At 41.6% G+C, this 23,267-nt stretch overlaps 1 protein-coding gene across 3 annotated transcripts in view; it reads left to right on the forward strand.

Annotated features, from left to right (window-relative positions):
- The window catches only part of SV2B (synaptic vesicle glycoprotein 2B), an 85,262-nt gene that overhangs the window by 60,168 nt on the left and 1,827 nt on the right, over window positions 1-23,267 (forward strand). For 2 of the 3 annotated variants that reach the window (XM_024752834.1, XM_024752837.1), the window contains 4 exons: window positions 5,311-5,475; window positions 13,531-13,664; window positions 16,976-17,176; window positions 21,446-21,605. In XM_024752834.1, the coding sequence (XP_024608602.1) occupies window positions 5,311-5,475; window positions 13,531-13,664; window positions 16,976-17,176; window positions 21,446-21,605 (660 nt within the window). The remainder of the gene's footprint in view (window positions 1-5,310; window positions 5,476-13,530; window positions 13,665-16,975; window positions 17,177-21,445; window positions 21,606-23,267) is intronic. The other variant, XM_024752835.1, reaches the window with a different exon arrangement.

Consider the following 23,267-nt stretch of genomic DNA (forward strand, 5'->3'; position numbering starts at 1 on the left):
TGTGGGGCAGAAGGTGATCTCCATGTCTTACTCCTCCACCATCTTGAAGGTCCTCTATCTCTGATCCTTTGTAACAAGAATTCCACAGGGAGGCAACTTCCAGATGAAGTCTCAGCCTCATGCTAGTTTTCATACAATGGCCAGATGCCTGAGTTGCTCTGGGCATCCTGTAGATACAGGAAAATGTCCCAACGAGAAAGATGGCTGCCTTTGTCTCAGCTTCACTTTTTAACAGCAAGGAAGCTTTTCTCAGAAGCCCCCAGCAGACTCCCCCACCAGATTAGCCAGATGTGTGTCACATGCTTAGGGCTAAACTAGCCACTGGTGAAGGGGATGTGATTTCCCAGTGATTTTAGACTAATCAGGATTTGCCTCTCAGCTGATGATACCATCAGCTTTCCTGAGCATTGATACCCAAACAAAGTCAATTTCCTGTTCCCAAGGAAGAAGCAGGGAATGAGTGCTGACATCAGTGTCCTTGTGAGTATTAAATGGAGAAAACAGTGAAACTTTGCAATAATGTGCCTGGCAATAAAAAAAATAAATATAACATAATTGGTTTTTAGCTGGCTCCTCTCTTGAACAGTAGACTTTCACCCCAGTCATTTCATTCACTTCCAGATAACATGACCCTTCTTTCTATGCAAGTTTTGGGGCCCACTTACAGCATTAAGAGGCTGTTTTACTGTACATATAAAGTGCTTGCAATTGTTTCTGACACATCCTAAGTGCTCAATAAATTGCTATTATTAACTAGGACCTTTCACTGAGATTTTAAACTTCCATCTATGAAATTACTTTGTTCACTACTGCCCATGCCCAAAGGCACACTCCCTCAACCCAGGGAATTAAATTGGCTTTAGTGACCTCTTGGATTATGGGAGGAACATGGGGAGACCTACTTTTTCCAATATCTTACCAAATATCTTCCAATAGCTATTGATGGAGACCCAAACAGGTCCAGGTAGAGAGGAAGTTGGACCCTGCTCCCTCCACCTGTTCCATCTAAACTAGGAGAGAATATTTCAGAAGCTAAAAATGGTAAACCCAAGATCCAATTCACTGATATTTTTAAGATATATTTTACTTATATTTGCTTATGTCTAATTTAATTTTGTCAAATACGTGATGCATTTCAAATCTTGGAACCACAGAGAAATCTGGACTCCCTTCCTTCCCCCTCTACTTATTCCCTTCTGCCTTCTCTGTGTAATTATATTTTATTTTCCTATTTATCATTCCAGTGTTTCTTTTTGAAAATTTAAGCAAATACACGTATATTTACAAGTTTCTTCATCGTTTTCTTATGCAAAGGAACTGCAAAAAGCAGCTTTGCAACTGCTTTTTGCATTCAAAAATACATTCTGGCAATCTATCATACCAGTAAGTCAAGATTTTTTTTCCCATTCTTCTTTACAGCAGCATTAGAATGTGTGCATAGCTCTCCACAGTACACAACAGCATGTCATTCAACACAGGGCCTTGTTGCTAGACTGTTGGGAAGTTCTCAGACTTACATTATTGCAGACAATGCCACAATGAGCAACTGTAGGCTACTTTGTATTGGACAAGTTAATCAGTGGAATAGATTCCTAGAAAGGGGATTTTGGAGTCAAAAGGACGTAAATCCATCAGTAATTATTTTAGACATTGACTAATTCTCCTCTGCATGGTATTGTAAAATGTTGTCCTTTTTCCAGCAATGTATGAGAGCACCTGCTTACCTATAGCCTCACCAGCAGAGTTTTGGCAAACTTCAAAGTTTTCACAGTCTGGTAGGCGAAAATGGTAACAGAGTGGTTTTAATTTGCACTTTTCTTATGAGTGGGATTGAACATCAGTTTTATATGTTTAATGGCCATTTCTTGGAGTTGATGATTTTGAGTTTTTTTCAGGTATAAAATCATGTCATCTGCAAATAGAGACAGTTTTACCTCTTTTTTTTTTTTCTAGGAACTTTCTTTATATTTCTACTCAACTTTTATGTATTTTTTTCTTATTAGTCATCCATTTTATACACATCAGTGTATACATGTCAAACCCAATCTTCCAGTTCATCACAACCCCCCACAACCCCTGCCGCTTCCCCCCTTGGTGTCCATACGTTTTTTTCTCTACTTCTGTGTCTCAATTTCTGCTCTGCAACGAGATTCATCTGTACCATTTTCTAGGTTCCACATATATGCATTAATAAACAATATTCGTTTTTCTTTTTCTGACTTATTTCACTCTGTATGACTGTCTCTAGATGCATCTAGGTCTACAAATGACCCAATTTCGTTACTTTTTATGGCTGAGTAGTATTCCATTGTAGATATGTGCAACATCTTTTTTATCCATTCATCTGTCAATGGGCATTTAGGTTGTTTCCATGACCTGGCTACTGTAAATAGTGCTGCAATGAACATTGGGGTACATGTGTCTTTTTGAATTATGGTTTTCTCTGTGTATATGCCCGGTAGTGGGGTTGCTGGGTCATATGGTAATTCTATTTTTAGTTCTTTAAGGAACCTCCATACTCTTCTTCATAGTGGCTATATCAATTTACATTCCCAGTAACAGTGCAAGAGGGTTCCCTTTTCTTCACACCCTCTCCAGCATTTGTTGTTTGTAGATTTTCTGATGATGCCCATTCTAACTGGTGTGAGGTGATACCTCATTGTAGTTTTGACTTGCATTTCTCTAATAATTAGTGATGTTGAGCAGCTTTTTGTGCTTCTTGGCCATCTGTATGTCTTCTTTGGAGAAATGTCTATACTTCTTTCATCCGTGTCTTATAGTTTCCTGCATAGAGGTCTTTTGTCTCCTCCGGTAGATTTATTCCTAGGTATTTTATTCTTTTTGTTGCAATGGTAAATGGGAGTGATTCCTTAATTTCTCTTACAGATTTTTCATCATTAGTGTACAGGAATGCAAGAGATTTCTGTGTATTAATTTTGTATCCTGCAACTTTACCAAATTCACTGATTAGCTCTCGTAGTTTTCTGGTGGTGTCTTTAGGATTTTCTATGTGTAGTATCATGTGATCTGCAAACAGTGACAGTTTTACTTCTTCTTTTCCAATTTGTATTCTTTTATTTCTTTTTCTTCTCTGATTGCTGTGGCTAGGACTTCCAAACGTATGTTGAATAATAGTGGTGCGAGTGGACATCCTTGTCTTGTTCCTGATCTTAGAGGAAATGCTTTCAGTTTTTCACCATTGAGAATGATGTTTGCTGTGGGCTTGTCGTATATGACCTTTATCATGTTGAGGTAGGCTCCCTCTGTGCCCACTTTCTGGAGAGTTTTTATCATAAATGGGTGTTGAATTTTGTCAAAAGCTTTTTCTGCATCTATTGAGATGATCATATGGTTTTTATTCTTCAGTTTGTTAATATGGTATATCACATTGTTTGATTTACGTATATTGAAGAATCCTTGCATCCCTGGGATAAATCCCACTTGATCATGGTGTATGATCCTTTAAATGTGTTTTTGGATTCTGTTTGCTAGTATTTTGTTGAGGGTTTTTGTATCTATATTCATCAGTGATATTGGTCTGTAATTTTCTTTTTTTGTAGTATATTTGTCTGGTTTTGGTATCAGGGTGATGGTGGACATATAGAATGAGTTTTGGAGTGTTCCTTCATCCGCAATTTTTTGGAAGAGTTTGAGAAGGATGGGTGTCAGCTGTTGTCTAAATGTTTGATAGAATTTGCCTGTGAAGCCATCTGGTCCCTGACTTTTGTTTGTTGGAAAATTTTTAATCACAGTTTCAATTTCATTACTTGTGATTGGTTTGTTCATATTTTCTATTTCCTCCTGGTTCAGTCTTGGAAGGTTATACCTTTCTAAGAATTTGTCCATTTCTTCCGGGTTTTCCATTTTATTGGCACAGAGTTGCTTATAGTAGTCTCATAGGATGCTTTGTATTTCTGTGGTGTCTGTTTTAACTTCTCCTTTTTCATTTCTAATTTTATTGATTTGAGTCCTCTCCCTCTTTTTCTTGATGAGTCTGGCTAATGGTTTATCAATTTTGTGTATCTTCTCAAAGAATCAGCTTTTAGTTTTATTGATCTTTGCTATTGTTTTTGTTTCTATTTCATTTATTTCTGCTCTGATCTTTATGATTTCTTTGCTTCTGCTAACTTTGGGTTTTGTTTGTTCTTCTTTCTCTAGTTCCTTTAGGTATAAGGTTAGATTGTTTATTTGAGATTTTTCTTGTTTCTTGAGGTAGGATGTATAGCTATAAACTTCCCGCTTCATCTTGTCTATCTTCCTTCCCTGAAGTTTTCAAATATAATCTCTTCAAATATTTTCTCGGGTCCTTTCTCTCTCTCTTCTCCTTCTGGGACCCCTATAATGTGAATGTTGTTGTATTTAATGTTGTCCCAGAGGTCTCTTAGGCTGTCTTCATTTCTTTTCATTCTTTTCTCTTTATTCTCTTCCACAGCAGTGAATTCCACCATTCTGTCTTCCAGGTCACTTATCCGTTCTTATGCCTCAGTTATTCTGCTATTGATTCCCTCTAGCGTATTTTTCATTTCAGTTATTATATTGTTCATCTTTGTTTGTTTGTTCTTTAATTCTTCTAAGTTTTTGTTAAACATTTCTTGCATCTTCTCAGTCTTTGCCTCCATTCTTTTTCTGAGGTCCTGGATCATCTTTACTATCATTATTGTGAATTCTTTTTCTGGAAGATTGCCTATCTCCATTTCATGTCGTTGTTTTTCTGGGGTTTTATCTTGTTCCTTCATCTGGTACATAGCCCTCTGCCTTTTCATCTTGTATATCTTCCTGTGAATGCGGTTTTCGTTCCACAGGCTGTAGGATTGTAGTTCTTCTTGCCTCTGCTGTCTGCCCTCCAGATAGTTTTACCTCTTGCTTTGCAACTTTATATTCCTCTGTTCTTTCTCATGAGTAGCTGAGTTAGCTAAGACCTGCAACATAGTGTTAAACAGTAGTGCTGATAATGCATATCCTGGTCTTGTTTCTTATGTTAGTGGTAATGACTGCAGTGTTTCCTCATTAAGAAAGATCCTGACTTTTGAGCTGAGATATATATTTTTTTACATGCTAAGGAAGCATCCATGAATTCCTAATCTATTGTTTTTATTGGGAATGAATGTCATTTTTTATCAAATACGTTTTTGGCACTTATGGATGTAGTCATGATTTTTTTCCCTTAGATCTATTAATATGATGAGTTATATTATTAGATATTTCTAATGAACCATACTGATACATTTAAAATGGGCTTGATTTACATCAAGTCCTGAATGCAGTCTCTGATGGTGTTGCTGTTCAAATATTCTGTCTTCTGTATTACAGTTACTATGGACTGACAGTTTGGTTCCCTGATATGATCCGGTATTTTCAAGATGAAGCATACAAGTCCAAAATGAAGGTGTTTCACGATGAGCACGTGTATGGTGTCACAATCAACTTCACAATGGAAAATCAGATTCACCAACGTGGGAAACTTGTGAATGACAAGTAAGTGGGAGACCATGGGCTTTCCTCAGATCAAGGGGACTGTGTGTGGGTACTGTCTTGGGGAGAGAGCCATTGGGAAGATAAGAATTCAGTATGGCGAGGATTGAGCTCCAAGGCTGGTGGAGCATCACAGCTTACCATGGCTGCCAGAGACTCGACAGTGCCCCTGGTGGCTCTGTCTGTACTGTGCCGTCCCCTGTCATCCTGCCTAAGGTTGATTCATCCAAGGAGGGTCAACCAAATGATCTCTCCTGAGACCTCGCATCTTTAACGGTGATGCGCAGAGAGCCCCTCAGTGATGCCTGCCTGGAGAGAGGTCCCAGAGCTCTCACCAGTGAGGTCCTGCACCAACTCACAGCCTGGCTGTTGAGCTTTTTCTTTGATTCTGGATGCTTCTTCAGAAGCAAATCCAGAGGCCAATATAACACTATCTTATGTTATTCTTTCGCCTAACATTACCTCCAAGTGTCGATTGGCATGGCCCATTGTCATCAAGAATGTTGTTGTGCTTTGGGGCAAAAATGAGTGGAGTGTTAGAAAAGTCCTGCCCACATCCTCCTCAATCTGTTTGACTCCTCCTCTTCCTACTCCTGGGACCCTGAGGTGGATAGTCCAGCCTGTTGGGCTTTCAGAACACCGCTTTGAGGTTGCCCTCTGAAGGCCCCAAATGGGTCAGGGCAGGACAGAGTTTCCTCCAGGCCACATGCTCCACTAAACTGAGCATTTTCACCTCTGCTGTTTCCCTCCTTGAATTATCCTTAGCAAGTTCACTGGGTCAGGCGAGGGCATGATACACCAGAAACACCATAGCCCAGTGTCAGTGGTATAAACTGCCCCCAGGTTAATGTGTCTGTGCAAGAATTATCACCATGAATTTTCTCCTCCGACTCAGTTCTACTTCCCCAGCCTGCACCCACCTGTGTGTCTAAGTGGCCATGCCCGTGACTGTGAGAAAGAAGTGTATGTCTGGGTGAAGTCCAAGGAAGTTGGCTTGGGCAGTCTAGTCCATATGTTCTTAGCGGCCAGACCTTAGCAAATGTTCACTGTTATTTAGGATGAGAAAGGAAGTGTGACCAAAAAAAGGGGAATGTTATTTCTACAAATATAAGGCCTTTGGGACAGGAAAGTTAGGACCGACTATCCGTGGACCTGGAATTCAGATTTTCAGATGATTTTTTAAAATGCCGAGGCTCAGTCACAAACATCTCCACTTTCACGTGCCCATGTATGCACATGCTCTCTTTGGGGACACTTCGGTTCCTGGAATCTGCTGAGAGTGGCCACTCCAGGGATGGCAGCTCGAAGGCTAGTGGTTGGTGGATGGCAACTCTCCCCAGTATTTCTCACCATCAGGGCTCTTCAATATAAGCCCAGAGATCTTGCGTTGGCATTGCCAAGGAAGAAATGTTGCCCTTCTTTATTAGAACGCTTTGGAAATGTTGAAAACTAAGGGACATTATGGATGGCTAGATGTCACCCATGATATGTTGTTATTCCCTGCAGAGACGAATTCACTAAAAGAGACCTTATCTATGAAGTTTCCAATGTTCAGTGATACTCTATTGTGGTGTTAGTAATAATAACGATGGTAATGACACTTCTGTGTGCCAGGTGCTTCCTTAAGTGCCTTTCAGAGATTATCTCGTTTAATCCTCACAAAAACTCCAGGAGGCAAGAAATGTGCTTTCTCTCTTACAGGTCGGGAAACAAGCTTAGAGAGGTTGAGTTGCTTGCCCACATCACACAGCTAACGTAAATAGATTAGAAATATCTCTCACCAATTCATGCATTCGGACTCCAACCTATGACCTTGACAACTACAAATACCGTCTCACTGGGAAACTCTGCATTCCCACAAAGGCCCTGTTTTACATGGTGCTTTCTGCATTAAAAAGTTAATTGCAATGCCAGAGCTGTTAGGATTTTTAAAAGTAGGTTTTGGAGTTCTAAGACTTAGCTACACAGAAAATGGGAACTTCTGCTCCACTCTGTCCTTTTAAAAGATCCCAGCCTCCCAAAGCTTAAGGCTTGAGGAAGGCGGTGGCCTCATCTGTGGAAGCAGGACCCCAGGGAACAATAGAGTTATTGTTAAGGGTCTGCAAATGCATAAGCAGGCCAGTGATTGTCTGGGAGTGGATGTAAATATTCTTCACACACAGGTGTTCTGCCATGTTTCTGTGTTTCAAATGCATACAAATGTTTTTGTGTGATTATTAAAGTATAAATTCCTTCAGAAGTTGCAATGAGTTCATTTTAATTTGTCATATATATGTAATTCAGTTTTTTAACCAGGGGATACCACTGTCACTTGAAGCTCATAATTTTTACCCCAGCAATTTATTTGAACAAAAATGGTGTTTTTCTCCTTGGAAAAAGATTAGGAACTTTTGAAACTAACCTGAGGAATTGAACCTGGTTTCTTTTCTTGAGTTATGCTGCCATCTGCTGGTCATAAACTAGAAAACACGCCACCTTTGGAAACCTTGAGCCTCTTTGGAGAGTTAAATTCTTTAAGTTCTTTAGCTTGGATGGGGCATTGTCCCCATTCGTACCAGTATTCCCCCTCAGACTTTATCCACTCTTTGCTGATTAAAAATTTAAATAAAATTATTTACTTTATTGACTATCACACATGGGGGAAGATTACTTTTAGCAGGGAGAGCAGAGAGAAAGAAAGCAAATGCATATCTAGAAGAGAGAAGGTTGATTTCACACATCACAATGAAATGCTACCCACACTGTTAAAAGCATTTTTTAGTGGGGCATCAGTAGGAATTTTCCTCATCTGCAGTGGGTGTGTTTCAGGACAGTAAATCTCTGCGAAGCTGGCAAGGGTGGGAAATGTGTTAAATGTACCTTTTGGCTTCAGGTCTGAGGAAGTAGCCAAGGCTTGAGGGACTTGGGTTCCAAGCCTTGATGGGTCAGTAAACAGCTGAGCCACCTCTGACCGACCTGTTTAAGCCTCTGATTCCACATCTGAAAGTCATAATATTGATATGTAATGTCCATCAGGCTTCAGAGTTAATAAAATATCTCAGCAAAATTTTGTAATTTAATCTAGGTCCGGCATAGGTCTTATAGAGCCTCTTCCTGAATATTTTACAACTAATTGGCTACTGAAAATGGGATTGCTGTTCCTCCATCAGACATTTACCCAGGTTATTGCAGATCAATAGAAATCCTGTTGATTTGGGGATGTTTGTTTTATCTCTAACCGAGCTCTTTTATTAGTTCTAATAGTTTCCCCTTGTTATTTTTATACCAGCCTATCACCTGCCCATAACAATTGTTTTGTCTCCTTTCTTTTCCTTTTCATTCCATCATGAAATATATCCAATACGTGGAGAATAGAGAATAACACCAACAGCCCTATTCAGAGCACCTAGCTTTGTAAAACCATAAACGATGCTACATTGACTTCAGATTTTAATATAGATTAAACGTCACTCACTCCGTTGCCCTTCTTTTTTTTTGCATTATGTGGGCCTCTCACTGTTGTGGCCTCTCCCATTGTGGATCACAGCCTCTGGACATGCAGGCTCAGCGGCCATGGCTCATGAGCCCAGCCACTCCACAGCATGTGGGATCTTCCCAGATTGGGGCATGAACCCGTGTCTCCTGCATTGGCAGGCAGACTCTCAACCACTGCGCCACCAGGGAAGCCCCGTTGCCCTTCTTGATGCTCTTCTTCTTCCTCCTGAGGAGTGATGATCACCACGGTCATAAATTTGGTGTTTTACATTCATGTGTGTTTTTATACTTTTCCAATATATTTATGTATCAGTAAACATCGTACAGCATTCTTTTGTGTGCTTTAAAGTTTAGGTAAATATCATACTAGGTTATAGATGTGAATGTGTAATTCTCATACTATAAATGTTTCAACTGGTTTTGTTACTTTGAGGCTATTTACTTCTTTTAACTACTTTTAATTGAGGTGTAGCTGATTGTGCTGATTATGACATCCGGTTTGGTGGTGGATAGAAGCCATGCTAATGGGTATCCTGACTTCAGCAGGGGCATTTGGGGTGTTTTCCTTTTAAGTATGACATTTGCTATATGTTTTTGATTGGCCTCCTTTATAAAGTTAAGGAAATTCTTTTTTGTTTTAAGTATGCTGAGAGTTTTTATCATGAAAGTGTATTGAATCTGTCAAACGTTTTTCTGCATCTATTATGATCATCATATTGTTTTCTCCCTGGACCTATTAATATGATATATTAAAATAATATTTGTTTTTCAGTATTCAACCATACTTGATTCCTGGGATATATCTTAATCATTCAGTGTGATCTTTTTTTTTTTAATAAATTTATTTATTTACTTTTGGGTATGTTGGGTCTTCGTTTCTGTGCAAGGGCTTTCTCTAGTTGCAGCGAGCGGGGGGCCACCCTTCATCGCGGTGCGCGGGCCTCTCACTGTCGCGGCTTCTCTTGTTGCGGAGCACAGGCTCCAGACGTGCAGGCTCAGTAGTTGTGGCTCACGGGCCTAGTTGCTCCGCGGCATGTGGGAACTTTCCAAACCAGGGCTCGAACCTGTGTCCCCTGTTGGCAGGCAGATTCTCAACCACTGCGCCACCAGGGAAGCCCCCAGTGTGAATTTTTTAAAATGGCAATCAATACATTGACAAATTTGATTTACTAATTTTGTGTTTGTTTAGATGTTTATAGCAGTTTTATTCATAATTGCCAAAACTTGGAGGCAACGTACATGTCCTTTATTTTTTACAAAATACTTGTGCAAATATTTCAAATTGGGTTTCAACTTATTATTTTGTTAAGACTATTTTTAGAACAGTTTAGATTCACAGCAAAATTGAGAGGAAGACACAGAGATTTCCCATATACCCTCTGCCAGAACTACCATATTATCTATCCAGTGATGATCCAAGATGTCCTTGAGTAGGTGAATGGATAAATAAACTGTGGTACATACTGACCATGGAGTATTATTCAGGACCAAAGAAGTAAGCTATGAAGTCATAAAAAGACATTGAGGAACCTGAAATGCACATTCTTAAGTGAAAGAAACCCCTCTAAAAAAGGCTACCTCTGTATAATTTCAACTATATGACATTCTGGAAAAGGCAAAACTATGAAGATCAGTGGCTGTCAGAGGTTAGGGGAGAGGGATGGATAAATAAGCAGAGCATAGAGGATTTTTAGGGCAGGGAAAATAGTCTGCATGAGACCATGACGATGGATACATCTCATCATACGTTTGCTAAAACCCATGGAACTAAGGTTCTATTTAGGATTTTTGCATCTACGTGAGATTGGTGTATATTTCGCTTATACTGTTTTTTTTTTTTTTTTTTTTTTTTTTTTTTTTTTTAGGTTTCTTCCGTTGCGGAGCACAGGCTCCGGACGTGCAGGCTCAGTGGCCATGGCTCAAAGGCTCAGCCGCTCTGCGGCATGTGGGATCCTCCCGGACCGGGGCACGAACCCGTGTCCCCTGCATCGGCAGGTGGACTCTCAACCATTGCGCCACCAGGGAAACCCCCTTATACTGTTCTTATTCAACTCTGGTATCAATCTTATATTCTGAGGCACAAGAACATATGTCCTTAGAGAGTCTGTTTGGTTGACATTAGCACCAGTATTTCCCATCCTATAAATCTGCTTCTCCATGAAATAATATTTCAACTGTTTGGAGATATAAGATGGCCATGTCCTAAGTCCACCCTTTTATTTCTTTCGCCAATAGCTTCTGCTTCCTTAAAGGAAAAGTTCCACAAGATACTTTTGTTAACTTTTCTTTCAGCCTTTGAAATCTCCTGAATGAAGAATCTTGGACCAGTTTAGTATATAAATTAGAGATTGGAGGAGATGATTTATGTAAAAGACTCATAAAATATGCCTTGGCCCTTTCTCCTTTTATCTCTTCTTTTATGATTTTGGCTTTTTATAACTTACTTGGAGATACATTTTAAGGTCTGTCTGTGTCAGACCTATTATGATTTATGGCTCTGCTTTCTCACCCACTTTTGGTAGAACATTAAAATACCACCGAAGGCCACATCACCAGCCTATCACTGTATTAAAGAGAAGGATATATTAAGAAGGGCAAAGACCTGAGACAGTCTCCAGGAATAGCTTTCCTGAATAAATACATTCAGCATACAAATTACATTAATTTTGACATCAGAGCCATCTTCCTGTAACAAAGGCTTATGGATTAGTTTTTCCATGGAAATATGAAGAGTCCAGTGATAACTTTTGGAGGCTGCTGTTTAAAAGTCTGCAGCAAATTTAAACGTAAGAAAAATTGTTGAAAACACTTTGGCTTCCTAGATCAGTGACTCTCACATTTTCTAAAGTATAATAATCTGGCATCTTCCTCTGGTGGTCTTAGTTCAAGAGGTCCAGGATGGAATGTAGAAAACTGTGTCTTTCACAATAACCTTCCATTTTATTCTGATGCAAGGGGTCTGGGGACTTCTCTTTGAGAAGCACTGACCCAGGCTTTCTTATTGGGTGGGAGGCCTTTTGGCAGAAGCTAATGAGAGGTGGCTCTAGGTTAGCGTTCTCAGCAGAACACAACAGAGCATAAAGGGTAAAGGGCACTGCGCATTGCATGTGGTCATGGATTGAATGATCTGGTCGCTGTAAAGAGGAACAATGACCCTCAGCACCCTGTGCTACCTTTGTCACTGTGATTCCCACTGACTTGTAGTTGCCTGTTTGCTTATTTTTTTCCCATTAGATTTGAGGGCAGGGACCATGTCTTTCTCCTCTGTACTCATAACACCTAAAGCTATGTAAGTATTTGCTGAAGACTGAATATCTACATAAATGAATAGACAGATGAATGAACGGGTTGTAATTCTTCATAAATGAAGACATAGCCAAAGGTTTCTTGCTTAAAAGTTTAACCAAGCTTGGTAAATATAACCAATAGGGGATGATGTTAATGTATGTCAGTGTATGTTTTTAAATGTAATATTGTTCTTTTCTTTTAAGTTTATGTAGGAGTTGGAGTCTTGCAGCAGCTCCTAAATGTGGCTGCACCTCATAATCATCTAGGGGTTTTTACCTCTTATTGACTGTTTTATTTTTAAGTAAAAAAGTATTATGTACACTTGATATAAAGAAAAAATTACGTTTGTCTCATGCCCAACCCCCATTGTACCTCCTCAGGGCCAACCACATCTGCCAGTGTCTTGCGTCACTCTCCAGGTATATGCTATGCATTTACAGGCATATGTGCCATATCCTTTCTTACATGAATGGTCACATGCAATAAACACCATATTGTATTTAATTTTTTCAGTTAACAATATATCTTGAAGATGGTTTCCATATTAAGACATACAGATCTACCTAATAATTATAATGGCTATGTGGTATTCTACTGTATGGTATCTATCTATTATCTCTCTATCTCTCTATCTATCATCTATCTATCTGTTATCTATCTATCTAGTAATCCATTGCTGTTATCAGCAATGTTGCAATGAAGATCAGTGAATGTGTCTCTTTGAATGCGTGAGCAGTATGTGTACGATGAATTTTTAGAGGTGGTATTCCTAGGTCAAAGGGATTTTACATTTTAAATTTTGCAAAACTGCTCTCCAAAGAGGCTGCACCAATTATGTTCTACCAACAATGTGGATGAAAGTGCCCATTTCCCCACTTTTTTTGGTTCAACAAAGATTCTGAGGCCCTCACACATCTACTACCTTTAAACCTTCTAAGACCATCTGAGGGGTATTCATGTTTTTAAAACTCCTATAGTGAGATGTTATTAACATTTTCATTTCACACTGTTTCACATTTCTGTGATTCGGATGTAGGAGGTCCATGAACCTGCATATGGGAACCACAGGCTGTGTACCTGGACTAGACATCAGCTTCCACTGTCCTGAGGCCCCTCCCCATTTATAAACACACAGTGAAGAAATGGGGAACTAGTTTGGGTTGAAAATAACGTTCCAGCACCTTTGGGTTTGCAGTTCTCCTTTTTTCTGCCTTTCTGTGTTTTCCATCTGAGTCTCAAGTCTCCTTTTTTTTTTTTTCCTGGATGAATCATTCAGGGGCTAATTTTTTCCCACAGGTTCACAAAGATGTACTTTAAACATGTACTCTTTGAGGACACTTTATTTGACGAGTGCTATTTTGAAGACGTTACATCGACTGATACCTATTTCAAAAACTGCACCATTGAATCGACCATCTTTTATAACACAGGTAAGGACACGAACAGGGTGGGCTTGTTGTCTAGAATCAAACTGTTCAGTCATAAGCTTTAGGAGTAGTAAAGTATTCACAGATATTCATGTGGAGAAATGGGTTCCAGCCCCACATTGGGGCTTCTTTGTGCAACAAAGAAGTTTGCACAGCCTTTACCAAGGCATTTAGTTTATCTGTGTCTCAGTTTGATCACATGTAAAATGGAAATAAAAGTACTGGACAAGTGTTCTGATCTCAACGAGACTGATGCTATATGCTAAGGATCTTTGGTAGGAACAAAGTATGACCCATATTTAAAAAAAAAAAGAAAAAAACAGCATTCCAGGAGGGCTGCGTTTTATACCTGGAGTGCATTCTTGAAGACCTAGCATAATTTGAAACAAAATTCAAGACATATGTTCTCACAATAATAAATGAAAAGGGAAAACTGCATCTTTTCAAGCTTCGTGCGTGAAATGAGATGATAAGAATATTTTAAAATTACACCATTTCAGATTTCCATGATTAAAAAAAAATCACAAAATTCCACCACTCTCTCACTCCTCATTATTTTTACTGCTCTCATTATAAATTAATACCAAGTGGAGTTGGGTTATAAGGAAACTAATTGAGTTTTACCAGGGGCTTCACCAATATTGCCTCAAGTAAGAAATGTACTATCATTCCCATCTTACAACTAAGGAAACAGGGGCTTAAGCAACTTGTCCAAGGCCACAGCTAGCAAGTTGGAGGAACTTTGGTTCATCTCTTAATTTGTTTAGCTCTGAAGTCTGTGAGCTTTCCACTGAGATACTTGCATTATGTCCAGATCAATGCTTTCTCCCTGGCATTGGCACCAAGGCACAGTTTATGCAAGAACATCTTTTTCCTCCATGATATCAGCCTCAAAAGGTTCAATATCTGGTCTCTAAATATCCCTTGGTCTTTAAATAGTCAATTATGGGATTTATCTTCCTAATTTATGTTTATCCTGAACTTAAAAAAATATCAGTGCGTTCTATACATTTACTCTTTGGCATATCTTTTATTTTCTTCTTTCAAGTTTCATTGATGCCTCTTTGCTTGAACACTCTTTTTATTTTATTTGAGTAAAATTGCTTTACAATGTTGTGTTAGTTTCTACTGTACAGTGAAGTGAATCAGCTATATGCATACCTATATCCACTCCCTCTTGGACCTCCCTCCCCAACTTCCCCCCCATCTAGGTCATCACAGAGCACTGAGCTGAGCTCCCTGTGCTATACAGCAGGTTCCCACTAGCTATCTATTTTACATATGGTACTGTATTTATGTCAAACCCAACCTCCCAATTTGTCCCACCCTCCCCTTCCCCACTGTGTCCACATGTCTGTCCTCTACATCTACGTCTCTATTCCTGCCCTACAAATAAGTTCACCTGTACCATTTTTTTTAGATTCCACATATGTGCGTTAACATACGATATTTGTTTTTCTCTTTATGGCTTACTTCGCTCTGTATGAGTCTCTAGAACCATCCACGTCTCAACAAATGACCCAATTTCGTTCCTTTTTATGGCTGAGTAATATTCCATTGTATATATGTGCCACATCCTCTTTATCCATTCATCTGTCGACTGCCACTTAGGTTGCTTCCATGTCCTGGCTATTGTAAATAGAGCTGCAATGAACATTGTGGTACATGACACTTTTTGAATTATGGTTTTCTCGGGGTATATGCCCAGGAGTGGGATTGCTGGGCCATATGGTAATTCTATTTTTAGTTTTTTAAGGAATTCCATACTGTTCTCCATAGTGGCTGTAATCAATTTTCATTCCCACCAACAGTGCAAAGGGGTTCCCTTTTCTCTACACCCTCTCCAGCATTTATTGTTTGTAGATTTTTTGATGATGGCCATTCTGACTGGTATGAGGTGATACCTCATTGTGGTTTTGATTTGCATTTCTCTAATGATTAGTGATGTTGAGCATCCTTCCGTGTGTTTGTTGGCAATCTGTATATCTTCTTTGGAGAAATGTCTATTGAGGTCTTTTGCAAACACTTGCAGTCATGAAATGTCAGAGCTGGGAAGCAGTGGAGATCATTAGGTGTTTTCCTCTAACTTCATAGGTAGAAGCTCAGGGAGGTTAAAGTGGGTCAACCACAGAGCCAGTTCCCAAACCTAGGTTTCCTGAGAGCCTATATAGTGACCTTTTTGCTAGAATAGCTGATGTTAGAAGGTATCAGAAAACATGGAACTGGTTCCGAAGCAAATGGTTATTCTTATTTTTTAAGACATTATATTTTAGAGAAGTTTTAGGTTCACAACAAAATTGGAAGAAAGATACAGGGATTTCCATATGCTGCCTGCTCCCATGCCATAGCCTCCTCCATTATCATCATCCCCCACCAGAGCGGTACATTTGTTATAATTAATGAACCTAGGCATCATCATCACCCAAACTAGCTTTCTCTAGTTGCTGCGAGTGGAGGCTAGTCTTCGTTGAGGTGCACAAGCTTCTCTTTGCAGTGGCTTCTCTTTGTTGTGGAGCACAGGCTCTAGGCGCGTGGGCGTCAGTAATTGTGGCACATGGGCTCGGTAGTTGTGGCTCACAGGCTCTAGAACACAGGCTCAGTAGGTGTGGCGCACGGGCTTAGTTGCTCTGTGACATGTGGGATCTTCCTGGACCAGGGCTCGAACCCATTTCCCCTGCCTTGGCAGGCAGATTCTTAACCACTGCGCCACCAGGGAAGCCCTAATGTTTATTCTTGCTGTTGTACCTTCTATGGGCTTGGACACATGGATAAGAGTCATCATCATAATATCATACAGAGTGTTTTTACTGCCCTAAAAACCCACTGTACTCTACTTAGTCATCCCTTTCCCTCCTCCACAACCAAGGAGCAAATGGTTTTTGTTCTGAAGCACGTTCAGGTTTCTGCATGGGCTTTGGAGTGATTGGCTCAATCTGGATCCGATTCTCTGGTCATTTCCCTCGTATACACTGGGTAGCCTCAGAGGAGTAGCCCAGGTACGGTGGCCCTCAATGCCATCTTGTTGATACAAACAGAACTATTATCTGGCTTGAAAGATGCTGTACTTAAACATGTCCCTCAGTGAATGTTCATTTCCCCTTGCTTATAGGAGCTTGAACAGGTCGTTACATTTTTAAAGGTTTCCCACTTCATCCATACCTGGCCACGCATCACCTGGATTTTTAGACTGTCTGATTGCCAGGGGGCGGTGCCACCTGCCCAAGGAAGGGGCATAACTTTATCCCTGTTTCTGCCCCAAATCTCCCCAGCCTCCCTCCATTTCACGTGAACCAAACGTTTCCGTCTCTCCGCAGACCTCTACCAGCATAAGTTCATCAACTGTCATTTTATCAATGTCACCTTTCTGGAGCAGAAGGAGGGCTGCCACATGGACTTAGAGCAAGATAACGACTTCTTGATTTACCTCGTCAGCTTCCTTGGCAGTCTGTCTGTCTTGCCTGGGAACATCATATCTGCCCTTCTCATGGATAGAGTCGGAAGGCTCAAGATGATCGGTGAGTTGTTAGGGACGCCGCATTCGTGCTCTAGTGGGCTAAGGCAGTGGCTTAAAGTGTATGAAAGCAGTGGAATTTTTCTTAAGGAAATCTCACACAGGAAACCACACAGGTAAGATGGCATCTGCTGGTGTAGAACCAAGGAGGCACATCTGCAAAACCCCAGGGCCCCTTGGAGGTCTGGTCCATGCCAGGGACACATCTTCATTTCCTGACTCAGCAATTCTGCGACAGTTACTTATGTTATTAGCGCTTCAATAGGATATTAAATACATCCACTGTACCCACTCTGTAAAATGCTCTTAAATGAGCATTGGTTTCATTTGATGATTTAAAATAAATCCTATTACTTATGATTATTTAATAGTGATAACATTTTGGGCTTTGGAGTTGGATAGGCTCATGTTGGAATCCTATCACCTAAAGGCTGTTTGACTGGACACGTTCCTTTACGTCTCTGGGCCTTATCTTATAGATGAGGAGACCTATAATGAGCTGGTAGGGGTTTGTGAGATCGAGCATAATGTACCCAAAGCATCTCATAGTGCTTGGTGCATTGCAGGTTCTCATGTCTGCCTTGCTTCACTCAGCAGTTTGTTACTGAAACACATGCCAGGCATAGTGAACAAGAAACAAAATATATACACCCAGGGCCAGGGAAATTGTACACCCATTAGAATATGAGTCAAGGCCAAGAAAGGGGAAGCAGACCATAGGCTAATAAACATGCCATGGGTTCTGCCCCAGGGATATAGCTGATCAGTAAAAATCAATTCCAAGATCCTAGCAGCAAAGCTCAAAGGAAACAAGATAAATCACATGATCATTTTGTCAATAAGTAGTAGCATGAATATTTAGAATGGTGAGCCCAAGACATGCCTGTGATTTCTGCTTTTTAATCTTGTGGTGAGGACGGTCATCTCTCAGGCATGGCAGATTGAGTTGTGTCCCCTGTTAGCGGCGATGCCCTGGTTAGACCTGAAACCTGATGACGGAAGATGGTGGCTTATTAAATTCTGTGACACTCGTGCCCAGCACGGTGCCTGCCACTGAGTTGCCACTTAGTAATGCTGTGGGACTGACCTGAGCCAGCGAAGATGACCTCTTTCCTAGATGAGTTGGAAGCACAATGGTTAAAATAATACCTCTGTTTGCTCCAGTGAGACAAGGACTGTGAGAGTAGATGTGTGACACTTCTGCCATTCTGTCACTGGCCCTTTTTTTAAAAATTTATTTTAGAAATATTAATATGTAATGAGCTAGACAAATAGTGTGTTTGGAGCAGTCTCTCCAACCTGTCTAGTCAACGTAGAGAAGAAAAGCAGGTGACTGAACCCAAACATTTTTACTTGGCACTTGAACTAAATCACTTGGAGCAGCTCTGACAAGCCTATTTTTATGGGAAAAAAACACAATTTTGGAGGAGAAAAGAGCAATCTTCATACCAGAAAGTAAATTTCTGTCTCTGGTCTTTTAAGTCCCAGGGTTGAACAGTGAATTCTGTGGTCAGGTCCTGGAGTAGCTGAGGAAGTTCTTGGGAGGTGAGGGTCGATGAAGGGTGGGGTGGGTGCATCTGTGAAGAAGAATGGATGGCCCCCCTCGACCAGGGACAGAGGGAGGGCGGGGTGCAGGGAGCAGGCAGGGCAGGGAGAGAGTGGACAGCCTCTTCTTCGCCGTTGAAGCCCTTCTTGTCATCATGAATGTATCCCAGATAAAAATTGATTTCTCTAATGCTAAATAGAGCCATACCCCCCAAACTGGATATCTGGAACTACTATTTATTGTTCTTTATATCTTGCTTTTTTATTAATGCCTGTATTTTGTTTCCGAGCCAGATGGTTTAAAGCTCGGACAGCGCCCCCTTTGTATCTTTAGTAAAAGGTCTGGCACACAGTGCATCCGCTGTGATATTCTCAGGGCCCAGTAAGTACTAGGTGCTCAATAAAGGTCACGATGGGATGTGGGTGACCTGTTTTGAAACTGCCTCTCCCCTGACCCTTAGACAAATCCCCTATCGAGTCTGCTGGAGAATCATTTATCCTGCTTTCTCTGCTGCTGTGCCCTTTCCTGGGCAGAAGTCGTGCCTTGTTAACAGCAGAGAAGAAAGTTTTGCCGATGAGCCTGCTACTCTTCATTTCTTCATTCAATAAACATTAATTTATGCAGCATAATTCTCCGCCAGGCTGTATGGTTGGCAATGGGAATACAGCAATAATTGACACAGACAGCACCCTTGTGCTTAAGGGAAAAATGATCTAATGGGAGAGACAGATGTAAACTAGAAATTTCATTTAACTAACACTTAGGAAGTGCTTATTATAGGTCAGGTTTTTTTCCAAGCGTTTTGTAAATATCAGCATATTTAACCCTCACCATAGCCCTGTGATGGGGAAAGTGAGACAGCCCAGGGAGGTTGTGACCTCACTCAAGGTCACACAGGGGGAGCTGGGATTTGACCTCAGGCCTCTCCATCACAAGGGGAATAAGAACTAATGATGAGAGTGGAAGAACTGGGCACCAGAGGGACCTATAGTGGGAAGACCTAACATAGTTGAGGGGTCAGTTCCCTATCACTGAATTTATTTGATGATAATATTTTGTATTCAACAAACATTGTATGCCAAGCCCCATGGCTGGCCACTTTGAGGGATGCATGCATGTCGATGATACAGTTCTCAGGGCACTTGTGGTCCACTAGATGCCAGTCTCCTCCCATTCTAGTTCTCTTCTTGCTGTTGGAAAGAGGCTACCAGGCTACCCAGTCACAGCCCTAGCCCTTCTCAGAATCAATAGACATAAAGCAGACAGTTACCATTCCCCAGCTCTTCAGCAGGGTTTGGCACCAGTCTCGGCAGCTCCAGGTCTGAGGGTGAGATTCCAGGTGGAGGCCCCCCAGGAGGCACTTGTGGGTGAGGCCAGACCAGCCTTCTGGTTTCTTGGCAACCTGAAGACCTCCCTCCTCCAGGGTTCTGATGCCTGGGTGGGACTCTTGCCCTGTTTTCTAGCTGGTTGTTTGGGACCTGCTTCCTTCCTTCCTTTCTGCTAACTAGTCCCACTGCATTTCCAGACATCCTCTTGTTCTGTGCTCTGAACTCACTCCAGGTTTCCCAAGCTCTTCTGGGCTGGACGTATTGGATTTCAGTAGGATTTGACATAGCCTTCTTTCAGTGGGATCTCTTATCATTAGCTGTATCACCCAGGGTCCTGGTGGGAAAAGGAATTTACCCCAGAGAGTTCTAGGGAAGAGACTGTGTGATGGGGCAGGTTTTAGAGGTGTGGGCAGGGTTATGGGAACAAATGAGGCAGATGAGACACCCGGATACTAGCAAAAGTCGGCAGCAGGCTCTACCTCCAGGGCTGCAGGGACAAAGGGAGAAAACAGCAGTAACCGAGCCCAGGGAGAGCTGGAACCAAGGAGCAGGCGGTGTCCGGGAGGAACTGCCGTCCTGGGGGGAAGCAGCCTTTGCCAATAAAGGGCTTATAAAGCAGGATGGGAATTAGGAAGAAGTATGCCAAGCCCTTTCTCCTCACAACTGACAAGGAACCCCCAGGTATGCAGTCCATGGGGGTTAGCTTCCCGGGGCACAGAGCAGAGCTGAGAAGGGCAGCTCAGATATCTGGGGTGGAGATGGGCATACATGAAAATAAGCAGCATGGCCCTTGATCAGGTGTTCTTCTGTTGCCCGTTTGCAGCTGTGTTCTCAATGGAACATGAGCTCCATGAGAGTAGAGTCTGTTTTTTTTTTTTTTTTTTTTTTTGTGGTACGCGGGCCTCTCACTGTTGTGGCCTCTCCCGCTGCAGAGCACAGGCTCCGGACGCGCAGGCTCAGCGGCCATGGCTCACGGGCCCAGTTGCTCCGCGGCATGTGGGATCTTCCCGGACTGGGGCACGAACCCGTGTCCCCTGCATCGGCAGGCGGACTCTCAACCACTGCGCCACCAGGGAAGCCCGAGAGTAGAGTCTTTTGATACTGATGTATCTCGGGCACCTCAGAACAATGTCTGGAGCATAATAAATTCTCTACTAATACCCACACCCTCTGCCTTGTTCTCAGTTATTCTGGGCTGGACAGCACCATAGGGTGAGGTTTTCGAAATCCTTCCTGGAGGCTAATTCTGGTGATATGACCCACATAGAAGTCTCTAATCCCGTGGCTGGGGTACCATGTACGGGGTCCACATCTTTCTTTGTGTAGAGATGAATCTGTTTTTTCAGGTGTTGTCTGCCACGGGCTTCATGTTTCTTTCTGCCCTGATCTCCCTCTGCAGGTGGCTCCATGCTCATCTCGGCTGTCTGCTGCTTCTTCCTATTTTTTGGCAACAGTGAGTCGGCGATGATTGGCTGGCAGTGCCTGTTCTGTGGGACAAGCATTGCTGCCTGGAATGCTCTGGATGTGATCACGGTGGAGCTGTATCCCACCAACCAGAGGTCAGTTCCTCTCTGGGCTTCCCTCTGGGACTTTCTTGGACTTCTTTGGCCAGAAGTCTATCTGCCCCAAGATCCTCCACCATGGCCATCTTGGGCTTCTTCTTCTTCTTTTTTTTTTTCCATTTTTTTAACTAAACATTTTATTTTGGAATAATTTTAAGTTTACAGAAAGGTTCAAAAGATAGTACAGAACGTTTCTGCATACACTTCACCTAGCTTCCCCTCATATTAGCATCTTACATAACTATGGTACATTTGTCAAAACTAAGAGATTAACATTGGTACATTATTAGACTCTGACTTTATTTGGTTTTCACCAGTTCTTCCACTAATGTCCTTTTTTTTTCTGTTTCAGGATCCAACCCAATATACCACATTGCATTTAGGGTGTTTTTTGTTTTGTTTTTTTTTTTAACATCTTTATTGGAGTATAATTGCTTTACAATGGTGTGTTAGTTTCTGCTTTATAACAAAGTGAATCAGTTATACATATACATATGTTCCCATATCCCCTCCCTCTTGCATCGCCCTCCCATCCTCCTTATCCCACCCCTCTAGGTGGTCGCAAAGCACCGAGCTGATCTCCCTGTGCTATGCGGCTGCTTACCACTAGCTATCTGTTTTACACTTGGTAGTGTATATATGTCCATGCCACTCTCTCACTTCATCCCAGCTTACCCTTCCCCATCCCCGTGTCCTCAAGTCCATTCTCTACATCTGTGTCTTTATTCCTGTCTTGCCCATAGGTGCATCAGAACCTTTTTTTTTTTTTAGATTCCATATATATGTGTTAGCATACGGTATTTGTTTCTCTCTTTCTGACTTACTTCACTCTGTATGACAGACTCTAGGTCCATCCACCTCACTACAAATAACTCAATTTCGTTTCTTTTTATGGCTGAGGAATATTCCATTGTATATATGTGCCACATCTTCTTTATCCTTTCATCCGATGATGGACACTTAGGTTGCTTCCATGTCCTGGCTATTGTAAATAGAGCTGCAATGAACATTTTGGTACATGACTCTTTTTGAATGATGGTTTTCTCAGGGTATATGCCCAGTAGTGGGATTGCTGGGTCGTATGGTAGTTCTGTTTTTAGTTTTTTAAGGAACCTCCATACTGTTCTCCATAGTGGCTGTACCAATTTACATTCCCACCAACAGTGCAAGAGGGTTCCCTTTTCTCCACACCCTCTCCAGCAGTTATTGTTTGTAGATTTTTTGATGATGGCCACATCTTGATCTTCTTGGTGTTCCATGGACCAAATGTCTTTTAGATTGTTGCATTTCTCCTGCCTGGGGGCTGGCATTGGCCGGGAGTGGGAAGGCTAAGGCTTGATAGGGTGGGGTGGATGGCAAGATGCAAAGGATAAGGGCAAACCTTGTCCCGGAGAGAAGAACTAGGACTAAACCATATGTATCGTGCAATCCAAAGGGAGGTGAGAACAGGCCTGCCAATGGGAAATGAAGTGAAAAGGTGCAGAACTAGACAAACAAAGGGTGGGGCAGAAATAAAGGTGGGTATGAGGCATGATGGTCTAGGGCATTTGTGGAGAATGGGGCAGGGATGCCCAGGGTTTCCTTTTATTTTGTGCATGCCCTATGGGAAGAGGCCTGGTTTAAAGGCATAGGGTCAAGGCCATTGCTTAAAAGTTATTT

This window comes from Neophocaena asiaeorientalis, unplaced genomic scaffold (assembly GCF_003031525.2).
Source record: "Neophocaena asiaeorientalis asiaeorientalis breed wild unplaced genomic scaffold, Neophocaena_asiaeorientalis_V1.1 scaffold109, whole genome shotgun sequence".
In the NCBI taxonomy this organism is placed as follows: Eukaryota; Metazoa; Chordata; class Mammalia; order Artiodactyla; family Phocoenidae; genus Neophocaena; species Neophocaena asiaeorientalis.